Source organism: Mesoplodon mirus, assembly GCF_964341445.2.
Source record: "Mesoplodon mirus genome assembly, chromosome: 12".
Lineage (NCBI taxonomy): Eukaryota > Metazoa > Chordata > Mammalia > Artiodactyla > Ziphiidae > Mesoplodon > Mesoplodon mirus.
The window spans coordinates 3,359,789-3,380,944 of NC_138988.1; the positions used below are offsets into that span (position 1 = coordinate 3,359,789).

The 21,156-nt window shown below is 55.8% G+C and overlaps 1 protein-coding gene across 1 annotated transcript in view; it reads right to left on the bottom strand.

The window, feature by feature from the left end:
• Nucleotides 1-20,393, bottom strand: part of WNT7A (Wnt family member 7A) — a 71,252-nt gene extending 50,859 nt beyond the window's left edge. Inside the window, exons 1-2 of the mRNA XM_082639783.1 lie at nt 20,187-20,393; nt 15,230-15,456 (exon numbers count right to left, since the gene is read on the bottom strand). Coding sequence (XP_082495909.1) covers nt 15,230-15,456; nt 20,187-20,257 — 298 coding nt within the window. The 5' untranslated portion in view covers nt 20,258-20,393. The remainder of the gene's footprint in view (nt 1-15,229; nt 15,457-20,186) is intronic.
• Nucleotides 20,394-21,156: the final 763 nt, after the last annotated feature.

The following is a 21,156-nucleotide window of genomic DNA, read 5'->3' on the forward strand; positions in this document are numbered from 1 at the left end:
TGGGGCTGGGGACAAGTGTGTGGGGTTCTACCACGCAGCAGGTGGAGGTCCCAGGTATCTCTGAGCCCTCTGAGCAGCGCATGCAATGCAGGTGGCTTCTGCTCCTGCCCGGGATCCCCCAGCACATCCCAAGGTGGGTGGGAGCAGGGCGGCTGCACCCTGCACACACACAACTCCCCTGAGTCCAAGGTGCACTCCTAGACCAGAGTGAAGTCCATCATGGGCCACGGCCTTCCCTCCCCACCAAGCTGGCCCTCACCTCTGCACCCATGGCCCCCGAGAAACAGAGGGACCGTTATTCTTACCTTCTGAGCTCCCCGGGACCCAGGTTCTGGCTCTTGCAGTCCAATGCTTCCAGATGCTAAAGGGTCACTGCTGACTCCTGCCATTGACCTTGACCTGGGCCTTGCCCACCAGTGTTACACTAGGACTGCCCAGTCCCCATACTTCCCCCTCCTCACTGACCACCAGGAAAGCTGCCCTGGGCAGTGGGCTGGCCGTGTAACTAATGTCAGGCCTGTCAACCTGTCTAAGCCTCTGTTGCTTCCTCCATGAAGTGGGCTTAACAGCATCACGGGCTGGTGAGTGGACTGAATCACAGTGCCTGGCGTGGGGTACGTGTTCCGTAAACACTAGCCACTGCTGCTACCGAGTCCGTTTTGCCTCGTTGAGCTCCATGATGCACTGAAGGACACGATAGCCTCACACAGAGGCCAGTGTGGGGGGCTGACCCAGCCTCCGGCTGCCCAGCCAGACTTGGGGGGTCCCGAGGGAGCAGGGCCCATGTCTGTCTGTCTCCCGCTGTTTACAGCCCCCACGATAGTGTGTGACGGATGAATGAATGAGCAGACCTCACAGCCAACCCCACCCCACCAGAAGCTGGGTGACCCTGGGCAAGTCACTGGGCCTCTCTGATCCTCCATGTCTGTATCTGTGAATCTCACCCAGCTGGCACCCAGCGGGTGGGGGTCCCAGGTATCTGTGAGCCCTGGGACCAGTGCATGAATAAACGGTAGTGAGTATTATAATAATTACAATGGATGGAATTACAGGCCCCCTGAGAGGTACAGAGAGAAGCTCCCCCGCTTCAGCTTTCTCCACGGCCCTCCTGCCATTTTAGACTTGTTTGTCGTCTGTTCCTCACACCACAGCCACCACTCCTGCTGCCCCTACAGCATAATGTCCTTGAAGGCAGCGCTTTGTCATGTGCCCTTCGTGTCCCCAGGGCCTGACATGTAGGAGGTGCTCAGTACATATCTGTTAGATGAATAGATGGATGGATAAATGAATGAATGAATGAATGAATGCTCCAAGCAGTGGCCAAAAACCAGGTGAGCTTCATTTAGTGCTTATTACTGGCCAGGCTCCGCGCTAGGCGCTTTGGGAAAGTGTTGTGGTCACCTATTTATAGGGAAACCAGCTGACTGAGGTTCAGAGAGGCTCTGACCAGGCAGGTGCAGAGCAGCGATGGGCCCCACCCGTTCGGCATGGCCTTCCCCAGGGCGTCAGGACAGAGTCTGCCCACAGCCTGAGGTTTCGGGGCTTTTCGGTGCAGGGAGAGGGCGAAGGAAAGTAACCTTTGTTAAGCACCTGCCATGTGCCAGACCCACCCCTGCGGGTGATCCCCAACAGCCCCGTTCGGTGGCCACCATTCTCCACAGTGTTACCGATGAGGAAACCAGGGTTCTGAGAAGTAAACTGATTCACTGAGGCCGCCAAGCCAGAAACCAGCCAGAACTGGGCTTCCAGGCCCAAGCTGGCAGCGTCCTCCCTCAACCCCTGGTCCAACCACCCTTCCAGCTCCTCGCTGTGTGGCAAAGCCCACGGCTGAGAGAGATTCCTTTGCCTTAAGGCAGCAACCCTGATCAAAATGCCTTGATTTCTGCCATTCGACTGTTACCGGTTAAAACATCAATAAATAATTTATAGGACGCATTCAAATGGGATGGCCTCCTGAGAACAGGGTTTGATGGCAGAAAGAAGGTAGGCGAGCAGCCCAGAATCTAACCATCACAGATGCCTTGCATGAGAGGCTACCTCAACCTCCATCCATCCATGCCTCCTTCGCCCACCCCAGGTAAGCAGCAGTTCCTCATTGTATCTGTGGGCAACTGAGGCTCGAGGAGGTGACTTACAGAGACAGAGCCAGGATGCAAACCTAGGGGTCACAGGCCTCCAACCACTGCGGAGGACACCCCCAACCCTGACCACGCTTGGAGCTCCCGGGACAACCCCACTGTCAGCCTGGGGAAGCCCCTCCAGTTGGGCAATTTCCCGAAGCTGTCTATTTGTCTCTTACTGGCTGTCTTCAAGAGCGGTTCTAAGGTGTGTCTTATTGCTGCAGAAACAGAATGAGGTGATGGTCCCAATGGCACACGGTTCATAAGAAGAAAAGCAAAGTCATAAAATGCTCACTACTTGCCAGTCTCTTTCCTAAGCACTCAATACAGATCAATTCGCTTCATTCTGGCAACAACACTATGAGGTGTGGAGCATTTTTATCTCCATTTTACAGATGTGGAAACTGAGGCCCAGAGAGGCGTGTACTCTGACCAGGATTCAACCCCGGTCAGCCTGGCTCCACAGTCTGACCCTCTCTCCTGCCTTAAGGGTACAACACCCACCCCACTCCTACTGACTCCTAGCCCAGGCTCTTCCCCGACTCTTCCACGTGGGGCCAGTAAGCAGCGGACACTGGGCTTGGCTTACTGCCCATCACTGACCCTTGCCCCTCCAAGAACCGACCTAGCCCCCTGCTGCCTTGACCACCCACCTCTCCCTCCTGTGCACGAGCAGAGGAAGAACCTCCATCACACCTTGCCTCTCCTCGGCCCCCCTGACCGAGCCACGTGCCCTGTTCCTTCACTCAACAGATATTGCTTGAGCACCTACTATGTGCCAGGCACTGTGCTGGGGGCTGGGGAAACTGAGAGGAGGGATTCAGACCTGGCCTTGGCTTCTGAGAGGACAGAGAGCAAGATCATACCACTCACTCAGCAGCAGCCGAGGACTCTGCAGACGCAGGACAGGGCGGTGACGGGAGCAGGGACCACCTGGGGTGGGGACTTTTGAGCCGGGAGGAGCCAGCCATGAGGCTCTCTGAGGGGAAAGGGGGCTCCCGGCTGACGGGCAGTCCCCGCGGTGGCCCTGACCCGGCCTGGGCAGTGGCGGGAGCAGGTGAGCCCACGGGGGTGGGAGGAAGTGAGGCTGTTGGGGCAGAGGCAGGTCCTGCCAGCCCTACCATCCTGCCCCGGCACAGGGCCCTCTGTGCCCGGAACCAGAGAAAAGTCTCCCAAAGCCACAGACATAAGGCCCGTGAGTTCATCCTGGAACAAGAGGTTCACAGAGGCCGGGAAACTTGCCCAGGCTCATCAGTGACTCAGCAGCGAGACCTGGGGGATTAGGACCAGGGTCTCCTGGCTCCCAGCGTGGAGTCCTGCCCTCACCTCCACCACGGCTTCTTTCACTCTCAATCCACCTGCATCTCCAGGTAACTTTCCACGCAGAAGCTCAGGCGGCCTCAGCTCAGAACTTGGGTAAGATGGAGCCTATTAGTCCCTCCGCCCTGCTTCTTACTCAGGGCGGGGTGACCCTGAGCAAGGATGCTGGCTCCCCGGCCTCAGCTTCCCCACCTGTGAAATGGGATCCACCAGGAGGACACTGCCAAGCTGCCCTGAAGACGAAACGAAACCTCTGTGTACAGAGAGGCCCCGTTCCCCAGAAGGTGCTTAGTAAAGACCGCTGTTATCACTGAGATGAACCCGGGGAGCCCGGCTGACGCCCTCCCCGCATTCCAGCTCCATAACGACCCCGGCGGGTACAGAGGAAATAAACTGATGTCCAAGCCTGCCTGAAAGATTCCATTCCACCGCCCTGTACAGCCACTGCAAATGGTTTGCACCGGAATATTATCTGGGTGTATTTACAGTATCTTACTGGAAACCACAAAGTGCATTGTATTTTTTTCTATTTTGCTATTTAAAGCCAACGGGTCAGAGGGTGAGCAATCTGCAGTGACACCAGCTGAAATATATGATGATTTGGAAAATACACAGACGGAAAAAGGTTGCCTCTGCCAGCCCCATGGCATGACACTCACAGCCCTTCTGGGCTCAGAACGCCACATCTGGCTGTCTTGGAGCACAGGAGCTGGGGGGCCTCTGGATGAAGACACAGAAGAACGGGGGCTGCAGGGGGCACGTGTCTGGGCGGGGCCTGGCTGACGGAACAGGCCCACAGAGACGACTCTGGTCTCCCAGCCCCGCCCTCCTCTCCCACCTCCGTTCTAGCCAAGCATCTCTTCCCAGCAAGGAAGGCCAGAGCGCACCGCTGCCACCCGCCAAGGGTCAACAGCCAACTTACAGAAGATTATTCAAATACCTGAGTTTTTTTTAATACTTGTACAGAGGAGTAAATAGGACCAGGCGTGTATTAAAATGTAAGTCAAAGGAGTCATAGGATGGACTGATATCATGTAAACTCCATCTTTCTTTTTCTGATTTAATAAAAAAAAATTTTTTTACAAAAAAAAAATGCTCACGGCATTCCTTCCTTCCTCCAAGCCGTCCTGCCTCCAAGCCTTTCCACATGCTGCTCCCGCAGTCGGCAAATGCCCTTCCTCTCCCACGGGCTTGGTGAGAGGCCATGTAGCTCAGTGGTTTCAGAGCAGGGCCCTGGGGGGCCAGTCAAGCTGGGTTGACATCCTGGCTCCACTTCCCCGGGGGGAAGGACCAGGGGTGAGTTGACGGACCTCTCAAGGCCTCGGTTTCCTCCTTTGTAAAATGGGAATAATAAAGCACCTGCCTCCTAAAGTCATTAGGAAGATGAAACAAGCCAAGGCACCAGCCACCAAGCCAAGACCACACGTGGAAGGGATCAGTACGCAGCAGCTCTTACTAGGCGTGGCGTTGGTTAACTGTCTCCATCAAGACGCAGCTCGGGGTCCCCTCTCCGAGGGCCTTCCTGACATCCCCTCCTCGGCTTTTGACTCAGCACCGTCGCCATCCTTACTCTGTGTTGAATTGCAAGATCAGTCTCTCCCCACAAGGTTGTGAGGACCCAGATTATTCATGTGCGAAGCCTCGACAGTTGAATGAATGAATGACTGTGCATGTAAAGGCGTGGGAGTGTGTGTGTGTCTGTCGACCATAAGAAAGCTGGCAAGAGAACGTTCTAACAAAAGACTCATCTCAAAGAATCGTGTCAGGAGAGCTAAAACCCAGGATGAACTGAGGCTTGCAAAAAAAAAAAAAAATGCACGCGAGACAAAAAGTCCTTTGTTAGCTGCGTTCTAAGCAAGAATAGGGAAAGAATAGGTCTTTTGCTCTGGCAAGATGGCGCATTGTTAAGAAATGGCAGAGAGAAAGTGGAGCTGGCCTGCCCCTTGCTTCTGTCTCTCTCACCGGAAGGGTCTTCAAATCATCCCTCCAAGCAGTCATCAGCTCACCAGACATGTGCTCCATCCACCCACCCCGCCCGAGACGGGTGAAAAGACGGAGCCACTGTGCGAGGCATACGGATTCTCAGACCCGGGATCCTGGGCCCAGCCGGTCACCCGAGGGAGAGGGGCGAGCTGCTGAAGTGACCACCCGGGAGGAGAAGCGGTGAAACGGGGCAGGAGCAGAAGCCCGGAAAGGCATCCAAGTTCCCCGGTTGGTAGACAGAGGAGGGTGGCCCCTAGGGCCTGAATCCTAGGTCATCTGTGCCCTTCCCTGGAAAAATTCCACAGGGGAGTACCAAACAGGAGGTCGTGAGTATTTGAAAAAGAATGCAGCCGTCCCCAGGAGCGCACATCAGGAAATCACCATTTCTTTGTTGATAATAATGCTGGCCTCATAGCAAATTTCTATATGTGCTAAGAATTTGATCATCTTCCCACATCCTGTCTCTCCCCGGAGACAAGGGAGAGAGATTCTTCGGACAGCTCCCCTCCCGGGCAAACCCTGTGGGATGGGTTTATCTCCACTGCTCTCTCCAGCCTCTTTCTGCCCTCCCTGCCCCCCAGCCTGGAGCCAGTGCCCGGATCACTCTGGATCCCCGGCTCTGGCTGGGTCACACCTGCAAGCCTGCTGCGGCTGCCCATCCCCACCACACCCTTCCTCTCCTGGGCTGTGGCGGCCCATTTTAGGTGACCCTGCAGGCAGCCTTCCACGTTCCAATCCAGTGCCACCCGGCCGGTGCCCTCTGCTCTTCTACCAGACCCCTCAGAGCACATGCAGCCCCGACTCTGCTGTCTATCCCCAACAGACGGTGAGAGCCCCGAGGGCAGACCCTTTGGCTGATTCATCAGCCTTTTACCACGCTGAAGATTCTAGTAAACATCTGTGGGACCAATGAATGAATGGGTGGACATACTGTGGGTGGCAGGAGGGTGTCCCATGAGCACTTAACTTACATGAATTCAACCAAATGCACCCAGGGAAAAGTAAATTTAACATACTGTATGTGTGGGAATGTAAGTCGGTGCAGCCTTTATGGGAAAAGAATATGGAGAGTTCTCAAAAAATTAAAAATAGAACTAGCATACAGCAATTCTACTTCTGGGTAGTTAGCCAAAGGAAATGAAAATGCTAACTCAAAAATATATTTTCATCCTCATGTTCACCACAGCAGTATTCACAATAGCCAGGACATGGAAACAACCTGAGCCCATCGACAGATGAATGGAGAAAGAAGATGTGATACACACACACACACACACACACACACACACACACGCATATGCGTATATATATGTATATACATACAATGGAATATTATTCACCCATAAAAAAGGAAATCCTGTCATTTGTGACAACATGGATGGACCTTGAGGGCATTACGCTAAGTGAGATAAGCCAGACACAGAAAGACAAATACTGTATGATCTCATGTATATGTGGAATCTTAAAAAAAAATTGAACTAAAAAAAATAGTGTATGAATACTTTGGATAGGGTGCATCTTCATTCTATATATTTGGTGCATTACTGTATATACATTATACACACACGTGAATGTTTTCCTGTATTTGTACAGAAAAGCAGGTATTCTGAATTTTGGGGCTGATTTCAGGGACTTTACAGAGTGATGCTGACTCGTATAGATCTCATCGTCCACGTCCATATCAGATACTGGAACGTGCCTCCGCTGTGCCCTTGTGGAAGGATGTCGGACTTGGGGGTGGGTGAATACACTTTTGGTGGATTCCTGGTTAGTCCAAAAGCCAAAGTACAAGCATGGCCAATCTGTGAGGGTCTCCAGAGCAGTGTTTCCTGGTGTGGGTGCCTTGGAAGAGCAGCTCCACCAGATGGCCAGTGAGTCTGAGGTCAGAGGAACGTGGACCTCCAGGGAAGCCTCCTCAAGCTGTTCTCTTGTCTGCAGGACTTTTCAGAGCCTTTAATGCACTGGCTCTCTCTCAAGCAGGGAGTATAGCATGCTGAGTTCCCAAATTTAACATCCAGGGAGCCCTCCTTTTTACCCCAGAGCAGCGGGTGGGGGTGGGGAGGGGTAGACACCAGTCCCCTGAACAGACTGGGGAACAGGTCCTCTTGAGTCACCCCATGGAGGGGGGATCTCCCCTAGGCCTTGACCTAGTCAACATTTGATCCCATTTGAAGCCAATGCAAATGTGGGAGGAGAGCTAACAGAACGCTGGCCTAACATGGATCGAAATGATCACATGCAGGAATGAATGATCAGTCTTGTATTTTGGGTCAGAAATGAAAAGCATTCACTCAACAAAGAGAATACAGTGCTTCCCATGTCTGCGGTGCACCCAGACCTGGGGCCAGAAGACTAAGAAGACCCTGGAGGGCTCAGAGCAGCTGGGCGTGTAGGGTAGAGAGGAGCTGGCCTGCCAGGGGGGCGAGCATCTCTCCATGTGTTTCCTGAGCATCTGCTGTGTGCCAGGCCATGGGCCAGGTGCTGGGGGTCACAGAGAGAAGACGACTGACAGGTCCGGGCTCCATGGACTTCCCCACAGCCAGTGACCGATGGCAGACACACACAGCCTTGCAAAAGTATGCAAAGTCACTTCTGGAAGTGGTAAGTGCTATAAAGACAACAGCACAGCATGACCTACGGGGGAGGCTGTCTCGGCCAGATGGTCAAAGGAGGCCTCCTGGAGGAGGTGGCATCTGGGTGGAGGCCTGCATAATGCTGGGGTGTGCAGGTTACCCACCATCACTCAGCAGCTTCTCTCTGTGGCCATTCTGCTCTGACCTCGGCTCCAGAAGGAGCTAGGGCGGGGGTCTGCACCAGTACCCAGGGGTGCACCACATCCACTGAGCCCTTCTGGCTGGAGAGACACAGGTATAACATAGCTGTGATTTATGGAGCACGTCCTGGGTGCCTCGTGGGGTGTAAGTAATCTCAGCTGCCCACACCTGCAAGATGGGTATATTATCATTGTCGTTTGGTCCTGGTCCACAGCCAGGCAATGGGGAAGCTGGGAAGAGAACCGGCAGGTAACTGCAGGGCTGAACTGTTATTCTGGGTGGCACAAATGAGCAAATAAATGGAGAATGTGCCCTGGAGTAGTAAGTGATGAGGAGAAAAACATGGAAGGTGAGGGGTAGCTGGAGAATGGATGGTCTACACTACACAGGCGGTCCTGGTGAGCGGCTGCCATGTGAGCCGAGGGTGGAAGGACGGGAGAGCATCCAGGCAGAGAGACCAGCTGGGCCAAAGGCCCTGAGGTGGGAAGGGCTTGTCACGTGTGAGGGTGGGAAGAGGGTGGCAGAGCTGGGGTGGAGAGGGGGTCGGGATGCAGGTCATGGAGGTCAGCAAAGCACCAGGGGACCTGTTGGCATTTTATTCTCAGAGCGAGAGGAAGGGTTTTACACAGGGAGACACTGTGGTCACAGCGACCATGGGGAGACTCTTTGCTGGGTGCCACGTGGTTGGGGGGGTACATTAGGGGGCTGATGGAGTTGGGTGACAACTCCCTGAAGATGGAGATTTGCACCACGGGGTGATGGGGGAGGTGGTGAGAAGTGGACAGACAGGCGGATACACTTTGTAGAATCAAAAGGATGAGCTCAGGTTAGAAATGGGACCAATAGCTTCTCCCCTTTGTACTCCATATCTTCCTGTCCTGCTGCACCAGGAATAAACTCTGGAGCATCCCCAGGTCCTTGAGTTCCTCTGCATAGGAGGCAGGCGCGCGGGCCTCCTGGAAGGGTGACGGGACATCCTTTTAGGGCCCTAAGCTACCAGGTGCTGGGGTCCTGCGTCCTGTGAATGCTGCTGCTACCTGACAAGGTGGGCTGCGTGACTCGGATGCCGGTGCTCGTGTGGCAGCCTCAGGGCCCACCAACAAAACGGGGTTGTCCAACACGCGGCGGCCTCAAGAATCTCACGTCTGGCACGACCACACAAACAAGAACCCCTCCAGCAGCAGGGAACTCGCCGGCCATCTCAGTCTTGCCACAGAACACCCAGGTGACTTGGTCAGCCTCCACGTGGTGCTGAGCTGAGCTGTAGGTGGACATGCCTCCTTTCGGGGATGGAGAAGACCCACGAGGTGATGGATGAGGAAGGGCTGCCTCTGCTCCTGGCCCTCACCCACCGATCCTCCACGAAAAGATGAAAGACAGGGGTGTGGAGCCTCATGTGACCCACCCTCCCTGGGGTCCTGCCTGATGCAGCCCTCACTCTTCTACGTGTGACACGACCACACACAACCGGATGGAAAAACAGCCAACAAGCACGAACAGGCAACTCACAGAAGAGTCAACCTGCACGGCCAGTAAACATAGGAAGGGACTTCAACCACACGACTTCTCAGGGAAATGTAAATCAAGAGGACAGTGACAAAGCATTTTACACCCATCCCCCAGGCAAAAATGAAGCCGTCTGGGCAATCCCGTGTGTTAGCGAGGCCGTAGGTCAACACTGCCGGCTGGAGGAGTGGCACGTGGCACGGTCACTGCAGAAATCAAGGCCATCCTCATACCCTGCGACCAGCAATTCCATTCCTCAGCATATACCCCAGAGAAGCACACACGTGGGCCCCGGGAGACGCGCACAGGGAGGCCCACGGTGGCACTGTGACAGCAGGTGCTCAGAGACAACCCAGACGCCCCTCAACCAAGGCATGGGTGCACAGATGGGGTCTATTCACCACAGCTGAAATGAATCAACAACAGCTAAGAGGAACAACACAGGTGAGCTTTGTTAGTAGTGAGAGGAAAGAAGTAAATTCCAGAAGACTGCCTATAGGGTGATGCGTTTCCTCTGTAAAATTAAACACAACTCCAACTAAATAATGTACTTCTGGGGAACAGATCAGCAGGATAAATTAGACATCAAGATTCAGGATAGAGAAAGTGTGACTTGGCAGGCGGAAGCAGGAGTTGCCTGAGGGATGTTCACAGGGGTGCAAGCTACCGGTCCTTATTCTAATTGTCAAGCTGGTGGTGGATTCAAGGGGGAGTTCCTTGTTGTATTTAAGAAAAGGAAAAACCTGGAGTGGGGTGAACGCCTTCTTGGGTCCCCGAGGGCCACACTGAGCCTGGTTAGCCGTTGATAAACTTGTCGTGGGGTCACATAAGCCCTGGCATTTAAGACCCCCGAGAGCCGGGCTGTCACCTCACCTGAGGCTGCAGACCCCCGCTCCCCGTCCCCTTAGCAATCACACGACACATCGTCTTTGCCCTGATGTTCCCTCTGCCTGGGATCCCATCCACTGACCCGTGAAATTCTTCCCACCCTTCAAGACCCAGACCAAGGCCATCTCCACTGGTCCAATCTGCGCTTTCCACCTGGGAATCTCACCTCCGAGCACCCACCACACGCCATATGCTTTTCCCTAAAGTGCAGACCATGCTGCTCTCTGGCTGCTTGTTATGGGCTGAATTGTGTCCCCTCTCCCAGAATTCATATGCCCAGTCCTAACCCTCACTATGTCAGAATGTGTCTGTATTTGGAGGTATGACCTTTAAAGAGGTGATTGAGTTAAAATGAGGCCATTCGGGTAAGCCCTCTTCCAACCTGACTGGCGCCGTTAGAAGAGGAGATGAGGACACACAGAGACATCAGGGCACGTGCACAGAGGAAAGACCAAATGCAGACACAGGAAGAAGGCGACCCTCTACACACCAAGCATAGGGGCCTCAGAAGAAGCCAACCCTGCCAGCACCTTGATCTTGGACTTCAGCCCCCAGGACTGTGTGTGGAAGTCGCCCAGCCTGCAGTCGGTCCTCATTCCGGCCGCCCGAGCTCCCTGAAAGCCCCACAAATAGTCCCCCTCCCTGGGAGCTGGTGCAGGTGTGGCTCCCAGGCCTGGACAACAACAGCCCTATTGTCAGTGGTCCCGGTGATGGTTTGGGATGGACACACGCCCAGAAGTCAGGCCCCAGATCCAATCAGAGTGAGCTCCAGGGCTCTCGCAGGCGCTGCCACAGAAAGGTCAGGCTCTTTCCTGCAGGACCTGAGCCTGGAGGTTGACCCCCCTGACAGACACCTTTCTGCCCCAGAAGGAGCTGATGCCAGCTCACGTCCCAGGGCTCCCCAAGTCGGCACCCCGACCTTCAGTTCCCGAGGATGCACAATTCCCCTTCCCGCCTGAGGCAGCTTGAATTGGGTTTCGGTTTCTAGCATCCACGAGGGCCTTGCGTGGTCCTGCCCTGGGGCCCTCTCCTCAGATCTAAACAGTAAAATCCAGAACACTCAGGAGGGGAGACAGAAACATAGGCAGAGCGGGGACCAGACTGGGTGTGAGGAGGCAGAGAAGGGTGGGCCTTTGGGTCTCAGCACGGGATGCAGAACCCGTGAAGGGCTGCTGCCCGCCCCCCAATGTCAATCTCCTCCTTCCTGCTCCGTCACAGACCCTTAGCTTATTTTACAGCCGCTCGGAATAAAAAAAAATAAAAAAAAGACTACATTTCCCAGCTTCCCTTGCAGCTAGGTGTGTCATGTGACTAGGTCCTGGCCAATGGGAAGTAGGCAGAAGTGTGGGGTGGAGCTTCTGGGAAGTCTCTGCAAAGGCCAGCGATGTGTCCTGCGTCCAGAGTGTGGACTTGATTGCCAGAGTGCCCAAAGACTACACTCCTGATCCCTCACCCCTACAAGGCTGCCCCAGTTGGCTGGTCATTCCCAGAAAGAGGCAATCCCATGAGGGCAGAGCAGTGTTGAAGAGCCTGGAAAGCATAAATCTGAGGCTTGCTTCTTGCTGTCCTGGAGCAGGATGCCTGTTTACACATGAGGAAGCCAAGGCTCAGAGGGCAAGTGACTCCTCAGACTCGCAGGGATCTCATCTTGACCTCCCCTTCCTCTGCTCCCACTGCCACCACCTGAGAAGCCCAGACCAGGGTAACTCCTTCCTAACCAGCCTCCAGATTTTCAGTCTCTCTCTATCCTGGCAGCTCACGGCCAAAGCGGGTCTCCACTGCTACCACTTGGCCACCTCCTGCCTGAAAGACTGGACCAGACTCCTCACTCCCACACTTGCCCCTCCACTCACCAGAGGAAAATCCAAACCCCGGACTTGACCTGACAGGTGCCACAATGTCTGCCTCCTGGCTCCTTCTCTGACCTCTGAGTCTCTCTGTACTCCAGCCACACCGGCCTCCGTGCTGTCTGTCAAACCACCAAGCACATTCCTGCCTCAGGGCCTTTGCACCTGCCGTCCCCTTTGTCTTCCCTCAGACACCTCCCTCACAAATCCAGAGGCCTTCCCTGACCACAGAGGCTGAAAGGGCAGCCTCCAGCCACAGAGAGCACTCAAGAAATTTTTGCTGAACGCATGAGTGAGTGAATGAATGAATTCTGTACCCACTCTTTAGTGACTCTTCCAGAATTCCCATTAGATTGAATCATATAATGTTGCTATTTTGTGGGCCTAAAACCACTGACTTGTGGCAATTTCATATGGTGCAACCTTACTGTGGCAGTCATGCCCCTGCTCAAAGTTCCCCAATATCTCCTACCACCTAGAAATCGAAACTGCGAGCCCTGACCCCACACACCTCCAGGCTCTGGCTCCCACTCCCTTCCAGGTCCCGCAGGCCTGCTGCTCTAGCATGCAATCCCAGGGGTTTTCTTGGCGCCTCTGTTTGCTTAAATCCCCTGAGGCTATCCTACCCAAGTCCTCCTCTCAAAGAATGCTCCTTGCCCCAGGCCTCTGCTCCTGCTCAGTGTATACTGGTATTATAAACTGGTGGGGGCTTCCTTGGTGGCGCAGTGGTTAAGAATCCACCTGCCAATGCAGGGGACACGGGTTCGAGCCCTGGTCTGGGAAGATTCCACATGCCGTGGAGCAGCTAAGCCCGAGCGCCACAACTACTGAGCCTGCTCTCTAGAGCCCACGAGCCACAACTACTGAGCCTACGAGCCACAACTACTGAGCCCACGAGCCACAACTACTGAAGCCCGCGTGCCTAGAGCCCGTGCTCTGCAACAAGAGAAGCCACGACAACGAGAAGCCCATGCACTGAAACGACAAGTAGCCCCCACTCGCCGCAACTAGAGAAAGCCCATGCACAGTAACAAAGTCCCAACGCAGCCAAAAATAAATTAATTAATTAAATAAATTAAAATAAAAAAATTTTTTAAATAAATAAATAAATAAACAAACTGGTGGTGCATACTGGCAGTATTCCCCCGCCTCAGGGTGCAACGGATCCCTCAGTCCTACAACTCTGGGCAGCTGGGGGCTTCTGGACAGCTGGGACTCCTTCATCCCAGGGCTCCCTGCACTGGAGCCCTCCTGTTGCACCCTGGCAGGCGTTATTACAATGCCAACGGGCTAGCTACTCCAAGACTGCGAGTGATACTGGGATCAGCCCAGTCCTAGGAGACCCTGCCACTCACTTTTTGCTGACCTTGGGCAAGTCCCCCTGAGCCTTAGTTTCCCCATATGTAACATCTCATATGTCAACAAAGACACAGCTCAAAATAATGCCAGAGCCCAGGCCTGGGTCCCAGAAACAGGGGGCATGGGTGTGAGCAGGAGAAGGCAGGAAAACCATAGCGACCACAAGGGAAGGTGCGCAGGATGGTGGGAGATGGGAGGAATGCGTGAAGCCGAGGCCCCCAAGCAGGACCCAATGCCGTGTGCTTGGGAAACAGGATGAGGCTGGGTGGGCAAGGGGAACAGGAAGATGGGAGCGGATGACGACAGAGGCAGCGGCGGACCAGTGAGCAGCTGGGATTTCATTCTGAGGGAAGGGGGAGCCTCCCAAGGAGGTTAAGCGGGGAAACGACAGGATCTGATTTCCATTTACAAAGAACAACCCTGCCCACAGGAGGGTTTGCAGGATGGCCGGGGGCAGACGGAGGCTGGGAGGTGCCACCTGCGTGACCCGAGGGGGAGCGAGTGAGGGCATGGAGCAGTGGCCAGACTTGGGGTGGATCTTTTCAACATGAACTGGATTTGCTGATGTCGGGGCTGAAGGAGACAGAGAACCCAGGGGTGCCCTGTGAGCAGTCGAGCAGGCTGGGGAGGGACCTGAGGCTGACCCAACTTTCAGGGAAGTTCACTGCTCGATTCAGCAGTGAAGCTGCAGGGTTCCCGGCCCCCCAGTCCAGACGCACACAAGCGAGAAGACACACAACATGGCCTTCCCCACATCGACCGGGACCTCCTGGCAACCAACATTGTTCCCGTGCCCTTTCCACCAGGCTTTTCTCACAATTGCTTTGGAAACCAAATGTGTGGCCCAACACTCTGTGTGCGTGTCTGTATGTGTATATCTGCACGACACACCATTCCCATAAAACGGGTTGGAAATTCAAATGCCCACAGCGGCCAGGCAAGTCATATAAGGGGATTGCGTGGCAATGCAGAAGGGTGGGGACTGTGGCAGTGAATGGGCTGCCCAGGCTCCACCTAAAGGGTGCTGTGTTCTCAGCTGCAGCCCATTATTAACTAAGTGGGCACAGGTGTAAGCTATCCGTAGATCTGCCTATTTTTCAAAAGGAGCCAGAAGTTCATATTTTTAGGTGAAACAGATAGTTTTGAAATTTGGGCTTCAATTTAAAAAACGGTATCGGTGCTGTATCAACCAGTTAGCATTTGGACCACTGGCTGCTGGTTTGCAACTCTACTGGGAACAGTTGGTGGTGGATTCCAATCGGAGAGCTGACCCTCATCAGCAGACCTAAATTCAAGTTGTGGCACCTGCAGGATCCCATATCTAGGGCGTTCCAGCCCGTGGCAGAGAACGGGGTCCCAGAGCACTCCCGAGACATTTTGGTCTCCCCATAGTTTACAAGACCCCGCTTGGGGTGTCTGGGTGAGCACATACCCACTTTGAGCTCCTTTCCGAAGACGGTGCGCTCCCCCAGTGCCGAGCAGTTCCAGCGGCCATTGCGGAACTGAAACTGACACTCGTCCAGGCCCATTTGCGAGCCTTCTCCTATGACGATGATGGCGTCGGGCCGGCTCTGGCAGATCGCCCGCTGTCTGGGAGCCAGGCCTGGGATCTTGTTACAGATGATGCTCGCGCCCAGAGCTACCACCGAGGAGAAGCCACTGGAGCAGGGGACACAGAGAGACGGAGCGTTAGGCCAGCAAGGTGGGGGGCACACCTACAGGCCCTCCCTAGGCATCCAGCCCTGCCCTCCCCCTGCTACTGCTCCCAGCACGGGTCTCTCAACTTTTTTCATACTGCACCCCCAACCCATGTTAACTCATTTATAATACCCATCGGTACTTGTACCATGTGTATATTCAATATTAGTGAGGCTTAATTTCTTTTTTAGACACAAAGAAAGGTGATGCGTGTCACAAACATACTGTCAAATGAACTAAGCCAGTTGCCTTTGCATCTATGGGAGAATTCAATTGAGATGAAGTTTAAAATCATGCAAAATGGAACTGCACTGTTTAGGGGTCATCTCTGGGTGGTAAAACTGCAAAGGTAACCACCAAGTTTCACGTAGCATTTGCCTCTGAAAGGGGGATGGGTGCACAGATGTTGATTAAAGAAAAAAAACTGTTCAGACATGTTATGTGTGTACAACATAATGTATGTATATGTTTTATTTTTTAAAAATCTTTAAAAAGCAACTGTGAATAAAAGTTGTAGTATTTCCTTCCTGCATGCCAATGGAATATGTGTATCCCACTCCCGGCATAACTGGCCTAGAGGACACTTATGACTATCGCAGCGAGGTTCCTGTCTTCCCAGAGCATTCACAGGTACGTACTAGGCACCTAGCAGGGCACCAGGCTCCCAGGCACCATGCTGGGAGACAGGCAAGGCCCTGCCTTCGAGGGGCTATGGAGGGAGAGCATGCAAATGTCTCAAATGAACACAACACAACATTCAGTGACATGCACTGCAAAGAAAATAAATGAAGATGCTGTGATAACAAGTAGTGGTGGGTCTGGGAGGGAAGGGAGAGGGGCCGCTTTAGCATGAGTGGTCAAGGAGGGCCTCCCTGAGGAGGTAACAGTGCAGCAGAGACCTGAATGGTCAGGAACCAGCCATGGGAAGGTCTGGGGAAGAGTATTCTGGGCAGAAGGAACAGAAGATGCAAAGTCCTGGGAAGGGAACAAGCTTGGGATCGCTAAGGAACAGAAAGAACCCACAGAACCCAATGCAGAACCAGGGCTCAGTGGGGGGGGTCTGAGGAGAGGGGATGGCTCAGGGCTGATCTTTCTCGGTACATCAAGAAGCACCGAAGGGCTGGAAGCAGGTTACTGACAGGATCCCATGCCTCCAGCCCCAGGGGGGAGAGGATTGCAGGGCTCCAGAACAAGAGCAGGGAGAGTGGGCAGGCCAGAGGTGGCTTGGCCTTGGTGGCCGCAGATGGCGGTGACCCAGCTCACTGATGGATGAGGTGGAGCCGATGGGAGGGCTGGGGAAGGGTACAAGGGAAAGAGAGGCGTCAGTGTGACTCGTGGGTATCTGGCCTGAGGGTGGGCCCATTTCCTAATAGCAAGATAACCCCAAAGAGGCTCCAATGGTAGCCCTGACAATGCAGCTAGCCCTCCCTTTACACAAAGATGGCCCACTTGTCTGGAGCTTCCTTTTGTACAATCCTTTAAAGGTCATCAAGCATCCTTTGAAAGAGAAGGCCTCACTCTGGTTATAATAATGAGCTCCCATTTACATGGGCCATGGTCAACAGCTGGGCTAAGTGCCTCGTCTTTCCAGTCCAGGCTCAGCTGTGGGAAGTTGTTCTGGAATTGGGATTTCTCAAGGCGAGGGTCCCCTGACCAACACCACAAGAGCTGAGGTGACCCCACTCCGCTCGAAGCACATAACTGCCGCTGCCGCCACACACCAGCCCTCTTCCTGCCTCAGGCCCTCGATCCTTGCTGGTCCCTCTCCCTGGAAGCCCTCTCACCCCCTGACCTTCACACGGTTGGCTTCTTGCCACCATCCAAGTGACCTCAAGGGTCACCTCCCTGACCATCCCACCTAAGGGAACCTGCCTCTCCACCCCATCCCTCCTAACTTTCCATCACAATCTCTGTCTTGTTTACTCAATATTCTTGATTACTCATGGTCTTCTGAAATGTTTTAATGTATGTGTTTGTTTTTAACCTGTGTGCTTGCTTGTTTATCAGCTGTCTTTCTCATTAGACCATCAGCTCCTTGAGGACAGGGAGGCTGTCTGCTGGCTCGCTAAATGGATTGTGGAGCTTCAAAAATGTCACTCAGGGTGAGCGCCTATTACACAGCAGGTGCCCCTAGTTATGCCTTGAATGCATCCGGGAACTTCTGCAGCAGCCCTGTTATATGCAAATACAGTATGGGAGGTGCTACCACGAACTCTAGACCACTCGGCCTTTCTAAACAGCCCTATAGGGCAAGAATCACCATCTCCATTTCACATCTCCACTTTGCGTAGCTGAGAACCAAGGCTCACCGAGGTTGAGGCCTGGAGGCTAGCAGGTGATGGTTCTAAAACAGGACCCTAGCAAGAGCTCTCCGTCATTCGTCTCAGCCACTCAAAGAGAGTCTAACACGGAGCTAGGATATTTTAAATGTTTCAGGAAGACGCAGCACAGAAAGAGGAGGTCAAGTGGAGATGCTCTGGCCACAAGTCAGGAGGAACCTCTCGACACCTAGTTGACCACCAGGAAATCCCTACACCGGCAGAGAGTGAAACTATATATTGGGGTAAAAAATGCACAGGCACCATAGTCTCGCAGCTAAGAGCTCAGGTCTAGGGTGCCATCTAAGCTTCTTCACCTAGTAGCTGTGTGACCTTGGGCAAGTTACATACCCTCTCTGTACTTCAGTTTTCCCATAGCTAAAATGAGGATATTAACTAGACCTCACCTCGTAGGGCTGCTGAAAAATTAAATGTGTCAAAACATGGGAAGTGCCCCGAAGGTGTCAGGCACACAGTGAGTACTCAATAAATGAGCTGCTGTGGTAGTTATTATTGCATCTGATTGTTACAAAAAGGCTAGTGCTTGAGTCACTTAAACCATCCAAATAAAATAAGAACACCACAGGTGCCCTGCCATCCATCCGAGGAACCGAAAGGCCTCCCATGCCCATTTTACAGATGGATAACCCGAGGTGCAGAGAGCAGCAGCAGGGCCTGGCCCCAAACCACCCTGCAACTCCTCCCGACCTGGCCCTCTCCCCACCCCAAAGGGCGGCAGCGCGGCGGAAGGCCGGCGCCCTCCCTCCGGGCAGCTGGGCCCCTGCGGGGACTATGAGGTCTCGGCGCCGCCGGCGGGAGGTCGGGCGGGCGGGGCGGCCAGGGGAGGTTATTTTCTGTTGTTTTCCCTTTCTCTCTCCCCTCCCGGGTCCCTCCGCCCCGTTTCTAATTAAAAAGGAGATAAAGCCGCACGCGGCCAGCGCCAATCAGCCCGACCGGCTTCCTGGATGCTGGATGCGCGCGGGACGGCGGGGCGCGGGCCAAGATGAAGATTAAAGCAGGGGGGAAAAAAAAGAAAAGCCACCCAGATGCGGGCGAATCAATAACACTTAAAACACACCGGCAGGCAGGCAGCGCGCGAGCCTCGCAGCCGCCTCTCCGCCCGCGGTCGCGTCTCGGCCCGCGGTCAGAGCTGGCAGCCGCTTGGTCCGCTCTGTGCGCACCTGCTGGCCGCCACGGCCGGTCAACTTAAGAAATCCCCACGTCAGAGCCGCGGGGTGGGGAAGCGGGGGAGTGGTAGTGACAAAACACAAAGGATCCACCACACACACACACCATCGCCGCAGCCCCTGCAGTCCGACCTCTCCCCGAGCGGAGCTGGGGGAGCAGGTTGCGTGAAACCTGCCAAGGTGGCCCTTGAGCGTCAGAACCTCTACCCATCCCTAAAGCCCCCGCCCCCACCTCCTGTGCTTCACGCGCATTATCTCCGAAGTACAAAGGGTGACTGGCCGCGCAAATGCAGCTCCAAGACGCGTCCCGAGCCGCCCCCTCCCACCTTCCAGCCAGCGCGCCGCCCCGGCCCCACCTCCTAGAAAGGCTGGTGTGAGGCAGGGAGGGCTGCTCCGCGGGCGAGCCGGCCGCGTCGGGTGCCCAGTTTTAGGGGGCGGGGTGCCCCGCCTCTCTCTGGCGCTGGCTCTGCGAGCTTGTCTCCCTGGGTGTCTCGGGCCATCTCTAGTTCTACCTTTGTGTGCGTCTGTTAGGGTGGTTGGCGCTGTCCCCTTCGCCTGGGATGGGGCTCCGGGAGTCTGAGGGTCCTTGGGAACCGGGTGGTGCCAAGGCTCTGAGGAGCGGTTTGTGTTTTTGCCAGCGAACGTCCCTCCCTCCGGGTACCTGTTCCCAGTTCATGGACCGGCCCCGCCTGCCGCCCGGGGACTGCCCTGTACTAGGAGCGGCTGTGCCCGCGCCTCTGTGTACAGAGTTCCTTTCGGGCTCTGGGGGCTGAGCTCCCTGCGAGCGGCTGTGGTCCTGGCTGGGTGTTCCCGCTGGACCTGCTGTTCCCATGCCCTGGTCTGAAGGGTCCTTGGGAGACGCTGACCTTTGCAGCGGCTAGCCCTCTTCAGAGTCCCCCAAGCTGGAGCGTCCCTATTGGCTGTCCTTGGTTTGGGGGGCTTCCAGCCTCAGGCGTTCTCAGAACGGCCGGTCCCCTTGCCCGTGTCTCTGGAGCTGTGCGCGCCCCTGGGGCTCCCGCCCAAGGGGGGCCTTTGTGCGCCCACCGCTCCCGCACCGCGCCCACCCGGCGTCTCTGAGGAGCCAAGGAAGTTGGCGACCGGCGGCGGCTCGCGGGCGGCGCAACCCCTCCCCAAGCCACGCCAACTTTGCCGGGACGCGCGTGCAGGAGGTGCGAGCGGCCCTTACCCGATCCGGAGGTAGACCATGCCCAGGCTGAGAAAGAGGTGGCCCAGGCAGCGCCGCGCTTTCCGGTTCATAGTCCCCGCTGGCCTCCGGGGCCGCGGGCCGGGCTGTGCTGATCCCGCGGGCCGGCCCTGGCGGGGCAATCAACATAGCCCGCCCGGGAGGCGCGGGCCGAGGCTTCCCGGGGCCGTCTGTCGTGCGCCCGTCCGCGCGCTCGGCGCCTGAGCCTCGCCGGGAGCGCGGGAGCCACGGAGCGGGAGGAGGGAGGGAGGAGCGAGCGCGGCACGGGGCGACGCCGGGCTGCGCGCGAGCGGCCGGTGCAAGTGTGCGAGGCGCGGAGAGTGCGGGGGCGCTGCAGCCTCCCGCCCCCGCCCCTCCCTCCTTCCCTCCTTTCTCCCGTCCCTCCCCCGCCCCTCCCCCACCCGCCTCCCCGGAGCGCCCGCCCCGCGCCCCCGCGCCCGCGGGACAGGGCCGCCTGCTCCAAGCGCGCTCGCGCTTGCCCCACGCGCTCCCGCGGCGCCCCCTCCCGGCTCCGGGGCGCGGAGCTGGTCCGGGGCAGTGGGAGTCCGGAGGGGCTCCACCCGACGCTAACTCGTAATTTGCGGGGCGAGCGGAGGCTCAGGGACTGCCCTCAGGTTGGCGGGAATCGGGGCTCAGCCGAGAACCCTCTCGCCCTGGCCTGCGTCCCCGTCCCCGCGGCCCGGCCGAGCGCTCGGAGCTGTGGGGTGTTAGGGCGCACCCAGGTTCCTCCCTCCCTTGGCTTCCAGCCCAACTTCAGGGGAGGGCGCCCCCTTACGCAGGGCTACTGGTGGTGCGGGGACGACTGACTTAGACTACTCCTCCCCGCCCCCGTCTATTCGAGGCTGGGAGGCAGGTGGGTGCCCAGGTGAGACAGCCTCCTCTGGAGTCCCGCTCCTAGAGGAAAGTCGGAGTCGGGCTGAGGCCTGGATGCCCCGCACGCAACCCAGACGTG